Raw genomic sequence first — 24,069 nt, forward strand, 5'->3', positions numbered from 1 at the left:
TTAACTAGCACAGTAATAAGTGGCTGTGTCTTCAGTCTTTAGATTGTTCATTTGCAGGTACAGAGCGCTCTTGCCATTGTCTCTGGAGATGGCGAAACGTCCCTTCACTGATGGCACATACCTTTTGTCACTGCTATCTCTATTAATGTCTGCAACCCACTCCAGTCCCTTCCCTGGAGCTTGGCGAACCCATTTCATCAAGTCGCTAGTAAAGGTGAATCCAGAGGCTACACAGGAGAGTGTCAGGGACCCCCAGGCTGTACCAGGTCACCCCCAGAATACACCAGGTGCTCCTCGCACTGGACACCTGCAAACCCAGAGAATACTGTCAGTAAAATGCCACACAAGCTCCATCAAGCTCATATCCACTAACACACTCCGTATCTCATCTCCATTAATCACCTTTTAAAAGAGCAACAAGGAAAACCCAAATCAGCCCCAAATCCATGGTGTGAACTGTGCTCAGTGCTGATCCCTGAGTGTGAAGACCTGAGATTCCAAGGTTGGGCTCCTTTGTCTGAGCTTCAGGGTCAGCACTGGGCTGGTTATCATGGGAGGGGAGATGCCTTATTTGCATGTCTTCCTGCTCTATAACAAGTTCTGTAGTTGGCACAGAAAGATAGCACGTCACAGTATATCTGTAAATGTGCCAGGGAAGTCTTCCAGTAAAGACAATGGAAGGAGACTTTTGTATCATCCTAAGTTTTTTTGGTACACACTAATTATCATCTATTTCATTTAATACTCACAAACCAAAGATCCATTTTAGTGTTAATTTCAGCCCCGTTCTTCATGTCCTGAGTTATATAGGGCAGTGGGCATTGCTCTGTTCCATGCTCTGGAGGTATTTTCTTTCACTGTGTTTACTTCAGCCCTGATGCACTTAGCACTGCCTGAGTCAGCTCCAGCCCTAAGTGTAGTTGCCTCCTGAGTCTGAAAACTCCATTCTTCCTTTTAGTATTGTTTTTCAATTAAATTCATTTAATTTTATGTACCAACCACAGTTATTCCAACCTCCTCTCTTGAGATACTCAGGATCACGGTAGAAAATGTGCCTGATGGAGTGACTCACCCTTGTGGAAGAAAGCCTGCTGGAAGAAACAGTCAAAGAGAATAGAAGAGCCAGGAAGTTTTAATCCACAGAGGACACCATTGATCACCATTGGCCCAAGGTCACCTGTGAGGCAAATTCCAGATGGTTCTATATGTAATTCCATAACAAAAGGAGTGAGAAAGGAGAGCAAGAAAGAAAGCAGAGAGGGAACACAGGTTGTCAAAGTTGATTCATTTGAAACCCAATATGAAAGTGAACAAACAGGTGTATATGAAAATCTCAGGCATAAATATCTGAAAAGGAATCCACTTGATATCAATCACCTATCTTCAAACACAGTGATCTAAGATGGACTCCAGCAGGTCACAAGTACCGACACATAAAAACACACTCTCACAGGAGTACACACACACACACACACACACACACACACACACACACACACACACACACTATTCAAACACTGACTCAGGAAAGACAAAGCCTGAATGATAACCACTTTTTATATTTTATGCCAAGAAAAGTAAATAGGTGAAATTACAGGGAAATATTGTTACTTCTGTAATGTAAACAGTATCTTTGGAGGTGTGGAGAGAAATAAGGTAGAATTAGATAACTTAATATCACTCTTTAATCCTCAAGACAGACAGTGAAATTGATATCTAAGGCATCATTAAATATTTCTTCAAAGGACATGCAATGCAGCAATCTAAACTAAAACAAGTGTTGGTAGAAAAAGATGAAAAAGAAGAAAGTAACTGAAGTAAGCAGTTGGATGCTTTATGTTAAAGCAAGTCCACCACAGTTAACGTTTCTGGGCATGCCATTAAACAACAGGTAGAAAAAATTTGTCATCTTAATTGGATGAAAATTATAAAAGGTCTAGTATATATTTTCCAAAGCAAATTTCATTTAAGCATAAACAGGAAGAATAAATATTAGAAAGATAAATTATACAGTGACAATAAAAATCAAAACAGAATTTTTAGTTGCTAATACTGATTTCAGTTAAAGATGACATCACCAGGAAGAAACATTGTCAACCTATGTGGAATACAACAGGATACACAGAAATCTCACATGCCAATGTATAAAGCTTCTCACAGCAGCTCTCACATAGGAAATGATCCAACCACCCTAAGATCTAGAGGCATCTGCAGTGTTCACAGGTAACAGTCAGGCAGGCAGAGTTCATTCAGGAGACCACCAATTAGAACATGACCATGAAACTGGATGACTTCCTATGTGTAGGACTCTCATCTAATGCAGAAGAACATTGGGCACTAAGCCCACTGTCTATACAGAGAGATGTGCTGGGTCTGGCTTGGAGACAGAATGTGGAAGGACCTGGTTACTTAAATAAAGGCATTTCTCTATTAAAGATAGAGATAGTGAACAAAATATGATAGTGTAATGTTCCATGTATATTTACTAAGATGGGAGCACAAATATAAACTTGGGGATTTGTCGGAAAGATGTTTCTCTTACACTACTTCAAGAACAATTTGATTAAAATAAATATTTTGTAGAAAGCTAAAACAATAAAACCAGAAGATAACATGAAACTGATTTCTTAAAAAGATATTGAAAATAGCCGGGCGTTGGTGGCGCACGCCTTTAATCCCAGCACTCGGGAGGCAGAGGCAGTTGGATCTCTGTGAGTTTGAGGCCAGCCTGGTCTACAGAGCAAGCGCCAGGATAGGCTCCAAAGCTACACAGGGAAACCCTGTCTCGAAAAACCAAAAAAAAAGATATTGAAAACAAAGTTAGGAATCCTGATAATAGTAGACCTTAAAGCTCTGACTTATCGCTCTCAGTAAGTAGAATTCCATGCCTCGTTCTGGAAACCTAGACAAAATCAGTGTGTATCAAGTCATATGTGTTGGAGGAGAGCGATGACTTCCACTTTATTAAATAACATAGCCTCTAATTACATTCTCAATATTTATCCTCTTCCTACAGATAAGTTATCTCCATCATCAAGCAAAGTTCTCTTTGCAACACCTGGTGACCATTACAGAGAACCTTAACATAGAAAGATGTGGACTTGTGCAGGCAAGCCCCAACTGAAGATCTACAGCATAACTCCTGGACCTAAGGCTCAGAGATCACCTCAACAGTGTGAGGAAAAAATTCATGATGAAGAAGAACAGTTTATTTGATGCAGGATTCTCTCTCCTAGACAGGTTAAAGAAGAAATAACCATTAAATCTTACCAACATGTCTGCTGAAGTGTGACCCAAACAATGAAGGCATCAGTAGGTATGCTAACACAAAAGGAGGGCAGCTCCCCTGTCCTCAAGCCTAGTCACAGCGACACAGACAGCTAAGGAACTGTGTGTCTGAGAAACACTCGTCAGAGAGAAGAGCACACCATTAGAAAAATCCAATAAATCATATTTGCAAGGAACATTATATGAACTGAGAAGCCTGTATTTATATATTTAGGAATGTGTATAATGTATATATAGGTATGTAAATATAGATACATATGTCTATATATACATAAGAAAAAGGAGGATTAAATATGAAAGAGAGAAGAAGCAGAATAGAACATAAAGTTTTACTCATGCATGGAGAAATTTGTCACTGAAAAATATCTTAATATTACAAATTGAAGAAATCTAAATTCCTATATCTCAATATACAAGACTCCTGGGTGTATGGATGAGGGGGTGTCAGAATTTTTATCTTCATCAAATATTTCCCAGCTGTGTACTATTCCTACTACAATTCTTCCCTGTCAAGACAGAGACATTTATTGGCAAAGTAGTGGCAAGACTATTTTGAAAGCAAACTAGCATTTGTTTATTTCAATTAAACCATAAGACACAAGAGGGATACAAGCTTGGTAACATTTTTCTCATTGAAAATAACATTTACATACAATACATTGTGATCACAATTCTTCTCTCATCTCCCCCAAAGTGCTCACATCTCTCCACCATTCCAAGGTCAATCATTCTTCCCTGCCCCCTCTCTCTTTAGAAATTAAACTGGTAAATAAAATGAAATGTAAACAATCTTAAATAGAATAAAAAGAAAAATCAAGAAGCACACACAGGTGCACAACACACACACACACACACACACACACACACACACACACACACACTAGCATGATTGCCCTCTCCAAGATCTTGGTCTTGGGAAGTTTCAGTACCTCTATCCCTACTTTGGTGTTCAATGGTCCTAGCCTCATCTTCGCACCAGGTTCTCCACTGCAGTTGATGACCAGGCTCCAATACTGCTGTAGCCAAGTCTTTCCAGTCACTGTGGGATAATTCTGCCACTAGTTAACTATGAATTTAACATTTGCCTCACAAAACGTAAATGCATACCATATGAGACTACCCCTTCCTTAAATCTCCACAAATGTATCATTCCTGCATTAATCCAGTTAGCTCTTGCACAGCCTGGGAGATATCTGCCATTTGGCAGCTGTTCCTGTAAGGTGACTGGATAAATTAAGGTTGGTTGTTTGAAAACCTTGATCTGTTCTTCTCCAATCTTATAATGTAATACTGAGTGTGTATCTCTCAATTCCTCTGTATTTGTCTGAATATCTCTTAAACCTTGTAACTTAGTCAAAATGGAATTACTTTCTTTATTAACTCTCTAAGACCTGTATCTTGGCACTCATTTTGAACAAGTTGGCACTCACATCAGCCAACATTTTAAGGGAAAAGAATGATCAATTCAGTAATGTTAGTAACTGGCATTACATGGATTCTATCTAAGTTAATTATCCCCTCATTAATTGTTCCATTTCAAAACCACACATACAGTGACATAACTCCTTCCATCATAATGGTGTTTCTAATTTTTTTTGTAGTGGAAAAATCTTTTAAACTAATTCCCTCTGTAACAATAAATCTTTACTCAAAGTCGCCCAATCCCTGCTGCCACATATGAACCCAAAGTAACACACAGAAATTATTAGGTACAATGCTGCTGGCCAATGACTAAGATTTATTACTTGCTAGCTCAGGCTTAATTATCAACCATAACTACTAATCTATACATGTATAAGGACTTACCGAGGACGGTGGCAGAATGTGTCTTCTTTCTGGGATCACATGGTGGCTCCACAGAGAAGAGAGGAGGAAGAAAAGAGCGATTTCCTGCTTGTCTCTGTTTATATTCTTTGTCGGCCTGCTATGTCACTTCCTGCCTGGATCACACGACTTCTCTTTACTACACTTCCCAGAATCCTTTTCAACTCCTAGTCCCGACTAACTTGCTTCTCTATAGGCCAATAGTACTTTATTTATCAACCAATAAGAAAAACAGTACACCCACGGTCCTCCAAATCTGCTGCTGCTGATGGTGAAATGTGATACTTATTGACTCTGAGTGGAGATGGCAGGCTCTGAAAAGCCTGGTGAGTACACACAGCTGCTGTTAATGGCCTGTCAGAAGTCTGAGGAGGGGAATCCAGGAAAAGCCCAATCCCACTGGGGAAAAGAAGCCAAAGAGACACCTGTCTTCACTACGGAACGTGCAAATATGCTAACTCAGGTGGCGTTTGGAAGTGAAGCACCTGAAATGTCTTCTCATGAATTTTAATCAATAAAAGCCAGAAGTAAGAGATCAGGGTAAGAACCTAGACGGTCAGAGAATGGGGAATAGCTGCCAGTTGCTTCCTACCTGCTTTGTTCCTGCATCCAAAAAGGCTGAGATCCTGTCCACATGCCACTTTATCTCTTCCTGTCTCCACCTCCCAAGTTCCTGGATTAAAGGTGTGAGCAAAGAACGCTGGGATTAAAGGTATGTTTCACCACTGCCAGGATTCTGTGTTTAAGTAGTAGCTAGCTCCACCCTCAGATCTCAAGGCAGCTAGAGACCGCAAGTGCAGGAAATATACAAGGAAATCCTTATGAAGTGACAGCTGAGACCTCAGCACCAGCGCCCAAATTTATCTGCACCTGTCATTGCACTGTCCCCCCCTCCATGTGTGATCTGTGCCCCCTGCTGGTTCTGAGCGCTCCTGCAGGGAGGTTTGTGTCTATGTTTGGAATCCCAAAGATGACCACTCACTGTGTTTCACACACAGTAGTAAATAACACATATACTAAGCACAAACTGCCTACATGAATATCCAGTGTGTCTTAGAATTGTCTCTGGATATGGAAAATCTACCTTTATTAAAATCCATTAGCTTTTGCTTTTCCATCAGGTTGCAGTGAATGGAAAAGTTATGTCAGTTGAAATCCTTACTGTCCTCTAGGTATGGTATCTCCTCACACAAACTTTGAAGAGCAAATTTCTGTTGCCTGCTTCAGAGGGTTCTCTTAAATGTTACACAATTAGCTGTGAGCTATGGAGTGAATCTCTCATACACACACACTCACACACAACACACACACACACACACACAGAGAGAGAGAGAGAGAGAGAGAGAGAGGAGAGAGACAGAGAGAGAGAGATAGAGAGAGAGCACAAAATTGGAATGAAAATACACAATAAACAGTATAACAAGACAAAAAATCCTAAACAAGGGTATTTAAGAATAAGACAATCACTGAACAAATATGCCATTGTGTTAGTTTTGTTTATCCAACTCCTGGAAATAGGGCCCACCTTCAAGAGTCTGCATATAGACCAGGGAGATAATCTGAAAAAGACTAATTATGCCATTAGGTACCAACTTCAGGTAGCTTCTTGGTTAGATGTGGTAGCCCATGTCCACTTCTCCTCTCAGCACTGGGACCCAGTCAGTTTGCACATAGGCGCACTGTGTGCTTGCCTCTACAGTCTCCCTGAGTTGATACATCCATCAGTCCTTTGTGTCCAGAGGAGACTGTTTCTTTGGAGTCCTCTATCACCTCTGGCACCTGCAATCTTTCCACCGCTGCCCCTATATTGGTTCCTTGGTCCTGAGGTGAAGGTTATTGAAGATCGCCCTTTTAGGCCCTGGGGCTCCCAAGTATCTCATCTGCACACAGTGTTCGTTTGTTGTTCTCTGCCAACTCCCCATCAACAGTAAAGATAAACATATTTGTTGCCTGATAACATACTAAATGCATCCAACACTGTGAATGCTCCTCAGGAGAGGTGAAGTTTTTACTTGGGCTCAAGCTCAACTTCTTTTTGTTCACTGAAATATAAAGTAGTGTCTTCAATGATAGGGTGTTATCAGTTTTTGGGGAGCAACTAGCAGTACCTTTTTGTGGGTTTTCATGAGGGCTCTTTAGCCAATGACTCAACTTGAGAATGAGTATCCACTCATACCCATCTTCTACAGATCCAGTTGTTTACTGGGGATAAACATTACAATAAATTGAAACCTGCTTGAAGTTTGAGGTTTAAGACTCAGTGGACCTAAGCTCTGAACCTCTTGTTACAGACCAGGCACCTTTCATCCTAATGAACGCAGCGGGTTATTAGGAGTCTTGTCACAGTAGCTACATCACGAGAATTACATGGTCTCTGCAGTTACTTGAGATCAGGACAGGAAACCTTAGGGTCTCAGAGGACTCCCTCACTCTCCAGATGTTTCTCTCGCCTACTATAGTTTCTTTCCTGGAGAAAGTTGGGTCTACAGCGCCCCCTGCTGGTCCTGAGCATCCTCACATTGAGGTTGTGTCTGGGCACAGAAGAGATATCATGCAAACAAACACTGTATGTTAACTTTGCTTTAACATCCCCACTTTTAGTAAGCCTTGAATAGGTAGTCAAATAAATTTACACACAGAGATATAAAATCAAGATTACGAGACACTAGAAAATTTTAAATCTGGAAACCTTTTATGGGAGTGAAATGCATTTGAGCGATGATCCTGTTTACATCAAATGAAGAGCATCTGAACCCTGATAGCAGCATATTTTTACAGATTAATGTTTGCCTACAGGTTACACGTGTGTACACACAGTGATGCAATCCTGCTCTTATCCCTGAGGTTCTGCTCTGCTATTCCACAGCTGCTTTCCACTCGGCTTCTACATAGTCTGGCAGTCTTTAGCACCCATGACATGCCTTGAAATAAAAGGATGCTGAGCTCTGGAAGTGAGATCCAGAAAAAGAGAGAAGGACCTGAGGACACAGCCAGCACCTTCCATGCAGAGTGATATCTGGCAGAGGGAACAACCCATGTTTGGAAAACAGATGTCATCACTGTCAGCACAGATGTTCCCTTTAGACAACGGGTTTCCTCAGGTAATTCACCTGATGTCTCACATAGTAAGGAAAAGGCATCTGTCACAAGGTTTCTACAAATTACAATGTAGGAACTTGGGGAGTTTGAATATTGACTGGATCTTTATGTTTAAAAATTTCTATAGGAAAATTAAACACTATATAGGAGATTGAAATAACAAAGAATTTACAAGTCTTGGTTTTATAATTGATGACAGTATGAGCAGGCTTCTCTGGAGACAATTACTGTATTTATAACATGCACATTATGAACTATAAGATAAACACAATTTCCAACAATGCAGATAAGTCTGTGTAGTATAATAAAGTCACCTGAACCTGAAAGCTAGAAAGAAAGGAATACTAATTTAGGATTGTGACTGGAAATGTTCAGTGAAGATGAAAGAAGCCCTTGGCCTGGAACTGACAACTGGGATCATAACACCCGTATCTAATCTACCAGAGCTGAAATCCAGATTCAAGACTCAAATTTAGTTATTTCTCCCTAAAGATTTTTTTTTATATTTTAATCATGTACTGGAAATTTCCTTTTTATTATTTTTTCAGTGATGATTTTTGAAAATATCATTCTTTTGTGTTTGCATGTTTTAACATTGTACCATACATTTGAGCAGGTATAAATACTCAGTTCTTGAGATAAGTGTGTGTTTTATCTTGGAATACACTCATTCTTTGAGAGGCTCCTAAGCAGACCTAATACAAGCACAGGTGTCTGTGGATGTTTGTCATCAAAAGTGGCGGCTCTGAAGGCCAGCACTTCCCAGCAGAGCTGTCTTCTCCTTCTTTGCACTCTCGTTTGTAAGCATGTAGATCACCGGAGTGTTCTTCTCTATGACAGCATGATAGAGGCTGAGGTTACTGTTTCAAAACATGGTTTCAGAATTGTTTGTTAAAAGTTTACTGCATTTATATAAGATATGTTATGACAACAGTAGGTTTTTGTTTTTGTTTTGGTTTGGTTTTGGTTTTTCAAGACAGCATTTAACTGTGAGTTTTGGAACCTATCCTGGCAATCTCTGTAGAGGAGGCTGGCTTCAACCTGACAGAGATCTGCCTGCCTCTGCCTAGGAGTGCTGGGATTAAAGGTGAGCACCACCAATGCCTGGCTAAGTGTGGGTGTATACCACGTTAATGATGCTATACCATGTTGCCTCTCCTATTCGTGTGGCTGGATTGTCAACACAGAACTGTGAATATTCAACCAAAGAACAGACATCAATTTCCTGTGTGTCTAATCTCTAATGTCATAATCCTAGTTATGGAGGAAGGCAGATATTTCCTCTGTTGCTGTCTGGGCACAGAAGAACCACTTCCTTGAGCTTTTCTGACACCTTCAGGATGTGGTTTTCACACTGTGTATCTCGAACAGTAATACATGGCCGTGTCTTCATTCTTGAGGCTGCTGATCTGCAGATATGCAGTGCTGACAGAGGAGTCCAAAGAGAAAAGAATCTGTCCAGTGAAGTCATCAGCATATGTTGTCTTCCCAGTGTTGGTATTGATCCAGCCCATCCCGAAAAGGGAGCCTCCACACCCACCCCATGCTGTAGGAATTGGGGATCTGTAGTTTTCTGAGACTAATCAGGCACTCCCTTGCTGGGTGAGGGAGATGAGCCTCAGATTTCTACTCTAAAGGTTTTGCATAGAGCACATTTGAATATTACCAGGCCATAAACAAAACTGAATGCATATCTAATATACAAGGCTCCAAGACTCCAGGTGGCTAACACCATGTCTTGCAGCATCTGGTGTTTATGATTTCACACTGGCTCTGTTGACCCCCAAGGCTTCTGTTTATGCTGGGTCTGCACAGGGACAGCTCCAACTGGGCATCTCACAGTCTCACTGCTTGATTCCATTCAACAGGGCAGCAGAGGCCTTTGTCTTCTATTCATCACGTCCCCGTCCTATTGAGAGTCAGCAACCTTAACCTTTCCAATGGAGACGGTGTCTGCACACTGAGACCTCTGCATTTCTCCTTCCCTGACTCACATCACTTCTAAATGTTTGCTGTTCTTGGACTCTGTGGTCCTCTGCACTCCCATGTCAGTGTCTACCATTATTGATGAAGCGACTGGAAATAAGGTTCATTTGTATTTAAAACTATGAATTCTGTGCTCTCTTTTTACATATGTCATGTAATAAATATTATAAATATTAAAAATTGTGAGAAGTTCTATGTGGGTTTGGAGGAAATGATGTACCTGTATTAATATAAAATTTTTTTTAAAATATTGTAATAAAAATAGTGAAGCAGATTCATAACACAGAACAGTTTAGATATCTGATGAGAGGATCAGCAGTTAAACAAATGTAGTGACTTTCAAAAAACCTGAGTTTTATTTCTAGAACATCAAGTAGCTCAACATACAAAGAATTCTTGCTCCATAGGAGCCAACTCTTTTGATTTCTTGGGCAACTAGAGTCTTGATCATGTACCCATGCAAAGACATTGACAAATAACCAGAATTATTATAATTTGATTATAGACTACTTTAATAATAAATCAACTCATGTGAAAAATGTCACCCTTTAATATAATTTCTGGATTCATTTCTTGTAGTTTTGTAACAGACAATAAAGACTCCAATGAAGAAACTGCAGCAGAGACCATACACACTGGATAATTTGAAATCCCATGAGAAGCCTTGCTCATTTCAAACTCATTTCTGTTCTTTTCTAATCCCAAAATAACAAGACTGCTTGACATTAAAGGAATCTGACTCTACCTACCTCCCACATTTGATGCTTGTAATGAGACACAAAGAGCAACAGTACATTGACCGATAGAAACATACAGGGCCTGGAGTCATCAAGAAGCTTTGCAATGAACAGGCATCTGAGAAAGTAGAGATATTAGGGGTGTCTCACAAATGAGGTAAAGTGAATCAGAAGTGAAGAAACCAGTGGTGTTTGAATGTGCATGTGGTCTGTGCTGATAGTGTGGCCTCAGGACAAGCAATTATAAGATAGTGCAAAACATTAACTGTGGGAGTGAGACAGGAAACAAAAAAATGTGAACCAGAGTGCTGTGTACATAAACCTGACGTTTGTACTGTGCGGTCCTGCCAGCTGCAAGGTCCTGCAGTTTCTTCTGCACACTGGGCTGGAAGAGGGAGCCAGGGCTCACAGGAAGAGCTTTCTGGCCTTCTGTGCACCTGCTCAAGGATACAGTTGAAACCACTGAGTTTTGGCGCCCCCTGATGGAACACTGTCTCCCTGCAGCATGCTGGTCACTGGCTGATGGTCAGAGCATCATGGTGGCTCCCTGTGCCCAGAACAAAGACCTGTCTCAGAGACACTCCACAATTTGGATTTGGGAAATGTTATGAGCACTCCTTCCTGACAGCCTGGTCCCAAATGAACACTCAGACATCATATTAATTATAAACGGTTGGCTTATTGGCTAGTTTTATCTTTATTATTACCCATTTCTATTAATTGAAGAATTTCTACATGGTCTTACCTTAGTGGAGAACGACTCACACATGTCCTCATCTCCCTGGGATCACAAGATGACCGTTCTCTGCCTACACTTGCCAGAATCCTCCACATCTCCTAAACCTGCCTATCTTGCTGCTCTGTTGGCCACAGTGTTTTATTCATCAACCAATAAGACAAACATATTTACAAAATGACATCTCCCATCATCTCCTCATCTCTGTCTAAATAAAAAGAGGTTTAAACTTTACAGATTATATATAACAAATTATATATAACAAATTATATATAACAAAACACTTATGAAGCAAGAACTATAATTTTAGTATCTCGTTTAGTATTAACATTTAGCAAGATTTAAAGAAAGTATTCTATCATTTATTCTGCCTTTGTGAGTCTAATGTCTTATATGCAATTTATCTTTTATCATAACTAAGGAAAACCATAACTATCTGTCTTCAACCGCTTCAAAGACCATAGAAGAATAGTCTATAAACTCTAGAATTGACAAAGACATCTCATAATCTGGACATGCCTCTGTAATGTTGGGGCATCCATTTTCTGCCTATAGGCCACATTGTGTCTGGCAGTCTTCTCAGTGAATCAGGAAATTTTAAGCTGTCTGCCTGTATTGGTAGTTTGTCATTCATTTTTCTCTGTGTCCTTCAGAATGTCTGACAGACTTTTCCACGTAGCAGGAACCCTGCAGCAATGTCTCATCTGGTTTCAGCAGTCACGTTCCTGTGGATCCTGTATGTCAAGTTTACACAGCACACAGTCAAACAATCTGGCAAGAGCAGTTTTTTTTTTTTTTTTTGCCCAAATGGCTAGTATTGGATTAAGGTCTCTTTATTTCAAAGCACAGCCAGGTGAAACACAGGCCAGAGCTAGGTTAAGAACCCAGCCAGTGCGGCCAGAACAAAGAGAGGGCCCCCGTCCCCACGTGCAGTCCCTTAAGAAGCCCCTTTATGTCATTCCGGCTTTCCTTCACCCCGCCATTATGGGCGAGTCCCCAGGTCCACCTGGTACCTGCCCCAGGACTATTGGGCGGGGCTAGGGTGACTCCCTACAATTCCCCTTTTAGTCTAAGAGAGGATTAAAACTTAATAGTGTAAAATATCCAAAACTAACAATCATAAGGGTGGAATACAAGAATATACAATAATCTGCTATGATACATCCTATGTCTATTCTAGCTAAGTCTTAAAGTCATGTGGAAAAAGTGTCTAACTTGAACACCTTCTTCCAATCCCAACTCTAAACAATAAGAAGGTCATTCTTAACTAGGCTTACACTACCCTAATACACAATAATGGGGAATGGGGGCGTAGCATCTTCTAGGTTACTTCCTGCTGAAAAGGGACGAAGATGGTCATGTGGGGGCCCTGTGGAAAAAAATGCTAGTACAGGGAAAGTCTCTAATGAGTTATGTCTAGTCCATGTTAGATGATTTGTTTGATTGAAAATCTACGTTGAAATCCTCAACTTGATTGAAGTCGTTACTCGAGGTTCTGGTTGGAGTATCAGTCGAAACGGAGTGAGTTGAATCCAGTGTAGTCGGGAAGGTGTAGTCCAATTCCTTTTCCGGAGCATGTAGGGATTGCTGTCAGGCTGGGTCTTGATGGCTGTATGGGACTCAAACATAAGTGTCATCAGAGAAATGTTCACTTGTTTATGTATGTGTACCGGGAAAGGTACCTTGACGAACCTTGACTAACAACGATTATGAGAGGGTGTAAAAGGAAAGCCAAGAAAAAACAAAGATAGTCCTCTTATTCTTTATTTATTCTGTATTATAGCAATTGGCTTCTTGATATAACACAGAAACTTTTAAATGTTGTTAAATAACATGCTTGGATTTTAGAGTAGGAAAGCCAAACCCAACTCTAAATCCAGTCTCGATTTAGTTGAATAGGGACTAGGAAATGAATAGACATAGAGTTATTCGAGAGACAGCTGTAAATTTTTACCGTATAGCACGTTCCTTTTGTTCGATGGTTATAGCTACGTTCTTTCCTTGAGTATCCATACATGTAATGTCCTTTGACTTATAGAGGGCAGTTCCTCAGAAAATACCTGTCAGTCATCCTTGTCGAGGGGGTTGTCTCCCTCAACTCGAATCTTGATCAATTTTGATGGTATCCAAAGATTTTCTTCTCCTGTGGAGACAAATGTAAAACCCCTACCCCAACGTAATACATGTCCAGGTTTCCATACCGAGGTCAGCACATCTTTGTAATACACTGGTTGGTTCAGTTCAGCTGTTTTTTCCGTAGTCCAGTGTCTTTCCGCAGCTGTCTGCCCACTGTCATTGGCATTAAGAAAGTTTAGCGTTAATAAGGCATTATGTAATCTATGTTTGGGGGGTTTCGACTTACCAGCTTGCCTATGGAGTATCTCCTTAAGTGTCCTGTTAGACCTTTCGACGACTGCTTGTCCTGTAGGGTTGTATGGTATACCTGTGACATGCTTAATGTTATAATATTTGAAAAACTGTTCCATTTTTGTGGAGACATATGCTGGAGCATTGTCAATTTTTATCTGTGCCGGTATGCCCATAACTGCCATCACCTCCAGTAGGTGTGTAATAACGGAATCAGCCTTCTCAGAGTTGAGAGCAGTAGCCCATTGGAAACCTGAGAATGTGTCAATGGTATGATGCACATATTTCAAATTTCCAAATTCTGTAAAGTGAAAAACATCCATTTGCCAGATCGTCCGAAGGCCTTTAGGATTACATCCTGCTGGCAGTGGAGTTTGGTTATAAAAGGAACAAGTAGGACAGTTTCTCACTATCTCCTTGGCTTGTTGCCAAGTGATGGAGAAGCCCTTCTTTAAACCCCTGCTATTTACATGATGCTTTTTATGAAATTCCGAGGCTTCTAGCACAGTGCCAATCAATAAACGATCGATCTCATCATTGCCTTGTGCCAGTGGGCCTGGCAGACCCGTATGGGATCTGATATGCGTAATGTACAGTGGGTTACTTCTGTTTCTGATTGTTTCCTGTAACTGTAAGAACAACGAGGTTAGTTCAGTGTTATCAGGGACAAATTCTGTAGTCTCTATGTGCAAGACGACTCTTTCTGCATATTGGGAATCAGTAACTATATTAAGAGGTTCTGTAAAATCTATGAGCACCATAAGAATTGCATATAATTCTGTTTTTTGTACAGATGTATATGGACTTTGAACTACTTTACTTACCTCACCTGCTTTATAACCAGCCTTACCTGTTTTGTTAGCATCAGTGTAGAAGGTAAGAACTCCAGAAATGGGAGTTTGTCTTACAATGCGTGGAAGAATCCAAACCGTCTTTTTTATGAATTTAATTCTGTCAGTTTTGGGATAGTTGTTACTAATTGTTCCCAAAAAGTCGGTGAGAGCTATTTGCCAATATTCATTATCCTTCCATAAGGAGGAAATCTCATCATTAGTTAAGGGTACTATAATCTCTGCTGGGTCTTTCCCAGTCAACTGACGAAGTCTTAATTTGCCCTTTAAAATCAAATCAGAAATCTTTTCTATATACGTCTTTAACTTTTTGTTCTGCTTATGTGGCAAGAATATCCATTCCAATATAGTGTCTTCCCTCTGCATCAGAATCCCAGAAGGGTATTCTCTGGATGGCAAGATGACCAGAATGCAGTCTAGATCAAGGTTTATCCGATCTACATGCGCATCCAATATTCTGTTTTCTACCCATTGTAGCTCTTTTTCTGCTATAGCCGATAATATTCGTGGACTGTTTAAGTCCTTATCACCTTTTAGTGCCATTTTTAAATGCTTTAAGTCATGTCCTTCCACACCAATAATCGTCTGTAATTGAGATATTTCTCCCAGTAGCTTCTGAAGACTGTTAAGAGTTTGATAACGGTCCCTTCTAATTTGTACCTTTTGAGGTCTGATTCTTTGTAAGTCTATCTTATATCCTAAATAGTTAATAGAATCTCCTCTTTGTATCTTTTCTGGGGCAATTTGTAAACCCCATCTATGCAGAACCTCCTTCACCATAGTAAACATATATTCTAAAGTTTCCTCAGTAGAATCTGCTAAAAGAATATCATCCATATAATGATAAACAAGAGATTGTGGAAATTGTTTACGAATTATTTCCAAAGGTTGTTGTACAAATTGTTGACACAAGGTAGGGCTGTTTAGCATCCCCTGAGGTAAAACCTTCCATTGGTATCTCCGAACTGGTTGTGAGTTATTAAGAGTTGGCACCGTAAATGGAAACTTTTCTCTATCATTTTCTTGTAATGGTATAGTGAAAAAGCAGTCTTTAAGGTCAATTACTATGATCGGCCATCCTTTAGGTATTAAGGAAGGCAATGGCATTCCAGGCTGTAGTGCGCCCATAGGCTGAATTACCTTATTTATGGCTCTCAGGTCTGTCAGCATTCTCCAGTTACCTGACTTCTTCTTGATGACAAATACAGGAGAATTCTAAGGGCTGGTAGATTGCTCTATGTGACCAGCCTCTAGTTGTTCCTGTACTAACTTTTCTAGAGCCTCTAGCTTTTTAGAGGTCAAGGGCCATTGCCCTATCCAGACCGGTTCGTCTGTAAGCCATTTTAATGGCAGGGCCTTTGGTTCCTCTGAAGGCCTGTCATTTGTATTTAATGTCTGTACAGCCCGGATAGTTGGTAACCATTTTCCATGGCATCTTACCCGATCTTTTCTACTATCCCGTGGTTGTCTAGAATTCGTATCTGACACTGGAGGGATGTTAATTTGAGTATTTCATTGTTGTAATAAATCATGACCCCATAAATTTATAGCAATATCTGCTACGTAAGGTTTCAATATTCCTTTTTGTCCTTCCGGTCCAATACAAACCATCGAGTTAACACTCCGTCGAACTCTAGATAGAGTTCCAATTCCTAAAAATTGTACATTGGCCTCTTTAAGTGGCCAATTCTTAGGCCAACATTTCTGAGTGATAATAGTCACATCAGCTCCAGTGTCCACCAAACCAGACATAACTTTATTGTGAATTTTAATTTGTAACTGAGGCCTTATATCATTAATAGAAGCTTGCCAAAATACGCGTTTGTCATTTTCACCCGTCACATGTGATTCTTCATCACTATTTAAACTACCCTCTAGAGCAGTATCATTTTCCACCATAGGCAAGGAATTATCTATTTGTCCTGTGAGAGATTGTCTTCCACTGTTACTGGGAATGATCGAACTGTTCTCGGGGCAGGGGCCTGCTCGAGGCCCCTTTCCGAGTTTCCCGGCGACAATAATTTTCCCTGAAAATCCCTAGTTGATCTGCATTCGTTAGTCCAGTGTTTGCCCTTATCACATCTCCTACATAATCCAGAGGGCAACGACCTGTCGCGTGAATTTCTCTGTCTACAATTTTTCCTTGTATGTCCTATTTTACCATAGCTGAAACATCTATTCTCCTGACGCCTCCATGGACTTCGGGAGTGTGCTCTTCCTATGCGAGGCTCTGGGTCATGGTGGCAATGAGCACAGGCCTCTCGGTACCTGTGTGAGCCCCTGTAAGGTGCTCTTCCTTCCCAAGTCCTTCTGTTACTATCTCTTCTAATCTCCTTTTGTTTGTTGAAAACTCTTGGGACAGCTTCTTCTGCCCAGATTCCAGTATCTTGTATGTTACAGTCAATATGGGCAGTATGCAAAACCCATCCTTCTAGTGGAGCTGATCTGATCTTTAGAGGCAAAAGTATTCTTTTGCACATCGGGTTTGCACTGTGATAAGCTAAACTATACACAATTGGATGTCTTATTGTTGGATCTGTTACCTGTTTGTCTACTGCTCTGGTCAATCTGTCTAAGAAGTCTTTAAATGGTTCTGTTTGTCCCTGTTCTATTTTTGTAAAAGCTTCTAGCTGTTCTCCTGATTCACGAACCTTGTCCCATGCATTTAGTGCTGCTGTTCTGTATAGGGACAGCGTATGGTTGTCATATTCAGCCTGAATCTGTGGGTCAGAATAAATGCCTTCTCCTAGGATTTTTTGGAGAGGTGCATCAACTCCGTCCCTGGCGGCTTGTCGTTCTAAGATTCCACCTTCTTCCCTGAACAATGCTCTCCATTCAATTAAGCAGGAATTATCGAGGACAGCTGATGCTAAACCCACCCAATCTGCGGGCGTCACCCTGTTAAAAGTGGCCCAAGAATGTAACAGCTGTTTTACATATGGGCTATGAAGACCATACGATACAACCGATTCCTTAATATGCCTAAGATCCTTTAATTGGGTTGGTTGCCACGTATATGCTGTCTGCCCCTGGGAGTGTTTTTTAGATGGTTGCTTGTCCACCACCATGGCCGGGTATACTAAAGGTGTGTGTGTAACCGCTTTAGGGTGATTGAAATACCTTCTCGAATTGTGTATCTCGGATCGGAGTGAGTCAGTGTCTTCTTGTTCAAGATATGTCAGCCGGGTCAGAATTTCGTCACGCGAGGCTTTAATCTCATCCACCATGAAGGATTCAAGGTGTGATGTGGAATCCTCGATTTGCTTCGACAATTCTGTAAGATTTTCTAGACGAGTAATATGTTCATCCCTAGCTAGCATTTGGGTGGCCTGGAAATAGCCATCCAGAGATTGAAATTTAGAATCAAGGTTGCGATTAATCTCTGCCATTAACTCGGTAGACATTTCCAGTTTGACAACCCTGGTCTGTAACTCCTCCTGTAATCTTTGAAGCTCAGTTCTAAGTTCATTATAGTCCCTCTCACATTTCCCAGCTATTGACTTAGTGGCATTATCTGATTGTTGAAGCCTATTCTGGGTCTCTTGTACCTTAGTGACAAAGGAATAGGAGAGAGAGCCTAGCTGAGTTTCTAAGTGGCTGCATGCCATCTCTAACGATTCACAGTCTGCTGCCTGCTTAGCCATTAAGGCATCATGGTCTGTAGTTTGTTTTGTTTGTAGTATACCTAAACTAGATTTCAGTTCCTCATGGTCTGTAACCTGTTTAGTTTGAATTATTCCCAAACTAGATGTCAGTTCCTCATGGTCTTTAGTCTGTTTAGCTTGCATTATTTCCAAACTAGATGTCAGTTCCTCATGGTCTTTAGTCTGTTTAGCTTGCAGCATTCCCAAACTAGATGTCAGTCCCTCATGGTCTTTAGTCTGTTTAGCTTGCAGCATTCCCAAACTAGATGTCAGTCCCTCATGGTCTTTAGTCTGTTTAGCTTGCAGCATTCCCAAACTAGATGTCAGTCCCTCATGGTCTTTAACCTGTTTAATTTGTAAGGTCTGAATAAGTTCCTGAGTCTCATCACGATCCTTTGCCCGATCGGCTTGTAAAGACTCTAAGATGGAGCATCTGTCTATTTTTATGTTGTTATAAATGTGCTGAATAAGTTCCTGAATCTCATCACGGTCCTTTGCCCGATCGGCTTGTAAAGACTTGATAGAGCATCTGTCTATTTTTATGTTGTTATAAATGTGCTGAATAAGTTCCTGAATCTCATCACGGTCCTTTGCCCGATCGGCTTTTAAAGATTCGATGGAGCATCTGTCTATTTTTATGTTGTTATAAATGTGCTGCATTTCAGCTTGAGTAGTAGATAGATCTGTCTGTATCTTATAGAACATTGAACGGAGCCCATCATCCAGTTTTTGTTCTAACAGCTCAAGAATCGATGAATAGGTAAGTTTTGATTCATTTAGAGCTTGGCTACGTAAGGCTTGTATGTCCTGCAAGTGGGTAGAGATATCAACCTTCCTTCTATTCTTGAGGAACAACGACATGTGAATCAAGAAAGTCACAGCTAACAAAACATGTAAGCCCATATTTTGTAAGTCAGCCTGCTCCTCCAGCAGTGAATGCATGTAAGCATAAGAGATATTATACGTATCTAGCTGTAGAGGAAATGTAGCCATATTTATTGGTAATTTCATTTTCGGTTGTAGTAACCATGTGCCGGCCAGCAGGTGGCACAACGCGTCTGTCTAGAGTAGGATCTGACTCACAGAATTCTGCTTTAGCCACTAAGGAACTTTTAGAACTTACCTGTGGGTATTTGCGTCAGGCAGGTGGCTGTGCCCACGGCTAGAGTTGACTTACCCTGCCAGGGTCTGGCTGCAGACGAAGGCAGCAGGTATAGACAGGCAAGCGGGAACAGAGGGGTGCTTTCCCTGTGAATGAAAGCTGAAAACCCTCCCTGTGCCCGCAGGGGCTGCGCGTTCAAGCCCTAAGCACACACACCACACACGTAGCTATCTAAAGTGAGTGCCCGGGAGAATTCTCCCAGGTAGCCGGAGGGCCAGACAAAGCCAGGCCGGGTCTCCTGCGGGCGAGCAGCTCTCACGCGGCGGGTCAGTAGTCCCAGTGGCGCGATTAAGCAAGAGCTTTAATGTTCCGCCGCTGAGCCGCGGCGTGCACCGGCGCTCCGAGGGAAGCGGAGGAGTCGGCAGGTGGATGGGGCGCTGGAATTACCGCCGCAGGAGTCAGAAGTCCCGGCGGCAGCGGTTATGCGCGGGCGCTGCTGTTCGCGTCTCAGTCGGTAGAGCATGAGACTCTTAATCTCAGGGTCGTGGGTTCATGCCCCACGTTGGGCGCCAGATATTGGATTAAGGTCTCTTTATTTCAAAGCACAGCCGGGTGAAACACAGGCCAGAGCTAGGTTAAGAACCCAGCCAGCTCGGCCAGAACAAAGAGAGGGCCCCCGTCCCCACGTGCAGTCCCTTAAGAAGCCCCTTTATGTCATTCCGGCTTTCCTTCACCCCGCCCTTATGGGCGAGTCCCCAGGTCCACCTGGTACCTGCCCCAAGGACTATTGGGCGGGGCTAGGGTGACTCCCTACAGGCTAGTCTCACCATATTGAAAGTAATTCCATAAGGCGTCTCTTTGATGCCCACCTTCCTTTCTCATGCGGTTGTTATTGCCAGGAGGAGTTGTGTCTCACTGTGATGAAAAACCCGAAACCATTTTAAATGCCATATTCTGTAGGTCTTAGAAAGGTTTGAGAAGTGCCTATCTATTTGAAATATACCTCTATATATGTAGAAAACCTAGCTAACCTAACTATAAGTTTTGAATATTATAGGTAACCATCTAATTCTACTTATTTGTACATTACATTTTTAAATGAGCTATATAAACACAATATCCAAACAAGAGGAGAAATATACATCTATCAAAATTGATGCTAAATTTGTATCAATAAATGAAAATCCATACCAATACAAAGTGTTCATTCCTTTATCATATTTCCACATTTTTTAAGAGATTGGTTGTGATCTTAACCATTTATAACCAATCACATTTCAGTGAAAACAAACATTTATAAACAATATTTGGGAATTTGGCACCATTCAGTACAAATTGTTTCTGTAGGTTGGTGACATGAAACACATAATCCAATTTCAGAAAGCAGTCTAATGAGCACCCACCCCAGGGCTGCTGCTGATAGAATTAATCCTCTTACATTCTGAGCTGGGGATCCCACTACCCTTTCCCCAATGCCTCCTGAGTAGAAGCCCAGCTTGTTGCCAAAGCAGCTGTGACTCCAACAATTGATTGTAAAGTGTAAGCATATTCTAATCCTTCTTTGGGTGTTGTTAGGCCCAGTTAATGTGAGAGTTGGTTACAGATAATCTAGAGGCAGCACATTTGAGGGACAGGGCCCGTGGGGGTTTCACCAGGACAAATATGACTCCTGTAGCTACTCCTGGACAGGAAACCCAAGAACAGTGAACATCACCATCAGTCACACACACTATGAGAACAGTGAACATCACCATCAGTCACACACACTATGAGAACAGTGAACATCACCATCAGTCACACACACAATGAGCCACATGCCCAGTTGCCTTTCCTTAAACCCTGTGTCTGTCAATTCTGTGAACAGCCTTGAGCAGAGAAGCAGTCCTGGACACACCCACTTTAATTGAGCTCCTGTGAGAAGGAGATTGGGGCTCAAAGGTCCGAGATGGGCTATGAGCCTGAGGCTATGAGATGAGGCTGCTCTCAGTGGTTGAGTCTGCAGAGGAGACAAGAGGGGAGAACACTGCATGTCAACCTTGCCTCATGGACAGGATGATTTACCCTGAGTTTTCTAGAGGAAATAGAGGCACAGTCCTCAGGGGTATGTTCTTTTTATATACTTTATTTGTTCTTTTCAATTTCATTTAACATTCCAACCACATTTTTTCACTCCCACACATCCTGCTACCCCATCCTCATCCCACCAGATCATCCTCAGTCCACTCTCCTCACGAGTAAGGGCTCTCATGGGGAGTCAACAAATTCTGACACAATGGTTTGGGGCAGAGCCATGCCCTTCTACAATGCATTAAGGCTGAGCATGGAATCCTACCATGGTGACTGGGCTCCAACAAGCCAGCTCATGTACCAGGATTCTATCATGATTCTAATGTGCTCCTGCTGCCACTGAGCATGGCACCCACCATAGGGAATGGCATCTAAGGAGCTAGCTCATAAACCAGGTTGGTATCATGGTCCTAATGCCAGGAGACCCTCTGATAGTTCAGGCTTCCCAACTGTCTCCCATTTACAGAGGGCCTAGCTTTGTCACCTGGAGTCTCTATAGTTTTAGGTCTAGTTTTAATTGGTTTTCACAACCTTGGTTCAGCTGTCTCTGTGGATATCTCCATCATGATCTTGACCTCTTTGCTCATATTTTCCCTCCTACCTCTCTTCAGCTGGATTCCCAGAGCTTGGCCTGGTTCTTGGTTATGGATCTCTGTGCCTGGTTCCATCAATTACTGGATGAAGGCTCTATTGTGAGAGCTGGGTTATTCAGCAATCTGGTTACAGGGGTAGGCAATTTCTGGCATCCTCTCCACTATTGCTAGGAGTGTTAGCTGAGGAAACCCTGGTGAAATCTTGGGAAGAAATCTGGCACCAGTTTCTCCCCAACCCCATAGTGGCTCTCTCTACTAAGATATCTCTTCCCTTGCTCTTTACTGCATCCCTTCCGGTTTCCTTGACTACGCTGCTCCCTCATGTTCTCATCCTCCCTCCCTTTTCCCTAACCACCGTCCCCCATCCCCAGTTCACCCAGTAGATCTCACCTAATTTCCCTTCTGGGATACTTTCTTGATCCCAACCTATTTGCCTGCTCCCACACAAATGGGTCAACGTGGAGAATCATACCGTCCTGACACTGCTCTGTGAAAATGAAGATGACCAACTCTCCTTTGTTCATAGACAAAGCTGCACCGTCCCTCCATGCCCACTCTGCACTTATCACACTGTGTCTCATTCCCTAGGCATCCCATCATCTGCTTTGTGTGAGCAGGATAGGATGAGCTGTAACACAGAGATGTTACTGAGAGCAGAGTGCGCAAGCAATCAAAGTGGAATCAGATTTTTATGTGAAAACTAATGCCATGTGAGATCAGCAGAGTTCCACTAAGTTGTTTTCAACAAAACGTATTCCTAAACACAGAGACATGGTTCAGTTGGTAAAGACTTTGTCCACATTCAAAATGACAAGAAATATAACTGTACAATCTGTCCTGAGAATCACAGTGAGACACAAACAAATGTTACTTCACATAAACACAGTATTTCAACATCAGAGAAAGAAAAGACCCCTGTCCTTCTCTCTGCATGGAGGAAAAGTGGAAACCAGGTGTTTTTCTATCCCTGTTCTAAAGATTTACAGTACCTGGGCTTCCTTAGTCCTGAGCGCCCCCTGCTGGCCCAGAGCGCCTCTGCAGGGAGGTTTTTGTCTGGGCTCATGCTGAAGTCCCCTCACTGTGTCTCTTGCACAGTAATATGTGGCTGTGTCCTCAGTGGTCACAGAGTTCAGCTGCAGGAAAACCTGGTTCTTGGATGTGTCTCTGGTGATGGAGATGCGGCTCTTGAGGGATGGGTTGTAGCCGGTGCTACCATCACTATAAATGTACCCCATCCACTCCAGCTTCTTCCCTGGGAACTGCCTGATCCAGCTCCAGTGGTTACTGGTGATGGAGAAACCAGTGACAGAGCAAGTGAGGGACAGCGACTGTGAGGGCTTCACCAGGCCAGGTCCTGACTCCTGAAGCTGGATCTGGGACAGGACACCTGCAGACAGGAAGAGTCAATTCTGTCAATCACATGTTGTCACATCCCCTCATGGACACATGTATGAAATGGTCACACTCACCAGGAAGGGCTGTCACCAGGTACAGAAGACCCAACAGTCTCATCTTCTAGGCTACACCCCCTTTCTCAGAGGTCAGCCTCCTGTGAGAGAGGTGTGAGCTCCCACAGCCTAGGAGGGGATTTAACTTAGAGCTAGAAGATGCATTTGCATGTGGGGAGTCAGCCTTGTCTTTATATGAGGAAGGTGGATTCCACTCCATTCCCTTATTACAATATGGCCATCATTGCCTCTGACTTCCTACAGTGTGAGTCTGGAAGAGAGAGCATGGTGACTACAGGGATCACAGGAAACACATCTTGGCAAGAC

The 24,069-nt window shown here is 42.0% G+C and overlaps 1 pseudogene and 1 gene segment (V, D, J or C); both read right to left on the reverse strand.

Moving 5' to 3' along the window:
• Window positions 1-448, reverse strand: LOC118238987 (annotated as a pseudogene).
• A 22,931-nt stretch (window positions 449-23,379) lies between these two features.
• LOC113838823 lies at window positions 23,380-23,806 on the reverse strand (the record flags this gene model as incomplete). The annotated part of the segment is given in 2 exon segments: window positions 23,380-23,681; window positions 23,764-23,806. Coding segments are annotated over 2 exon segments (345 nt in total), but the record flags the coding sequence as incomplete, so codon positions are not given.
• Window positions 23,807-24,069: the final 263 nt, after the last annotated feature.

This window comes from Cricetulus griseus, chromosome 5 (assembly GCF_003668045.3).
Source record: "Cricetulus griseus strain 17A/GY chromosome 5, alternate assembly CriGri-PICRH-1.0, whole genome shotgun sequence".
NCBI classification, from domain to species: domain Eukaryota; kingdom Metazoa; phylum Chordata; class Mammalia; order Rodentia; family Cricetidae; genus Cricetulus; species Cricetulus griseus.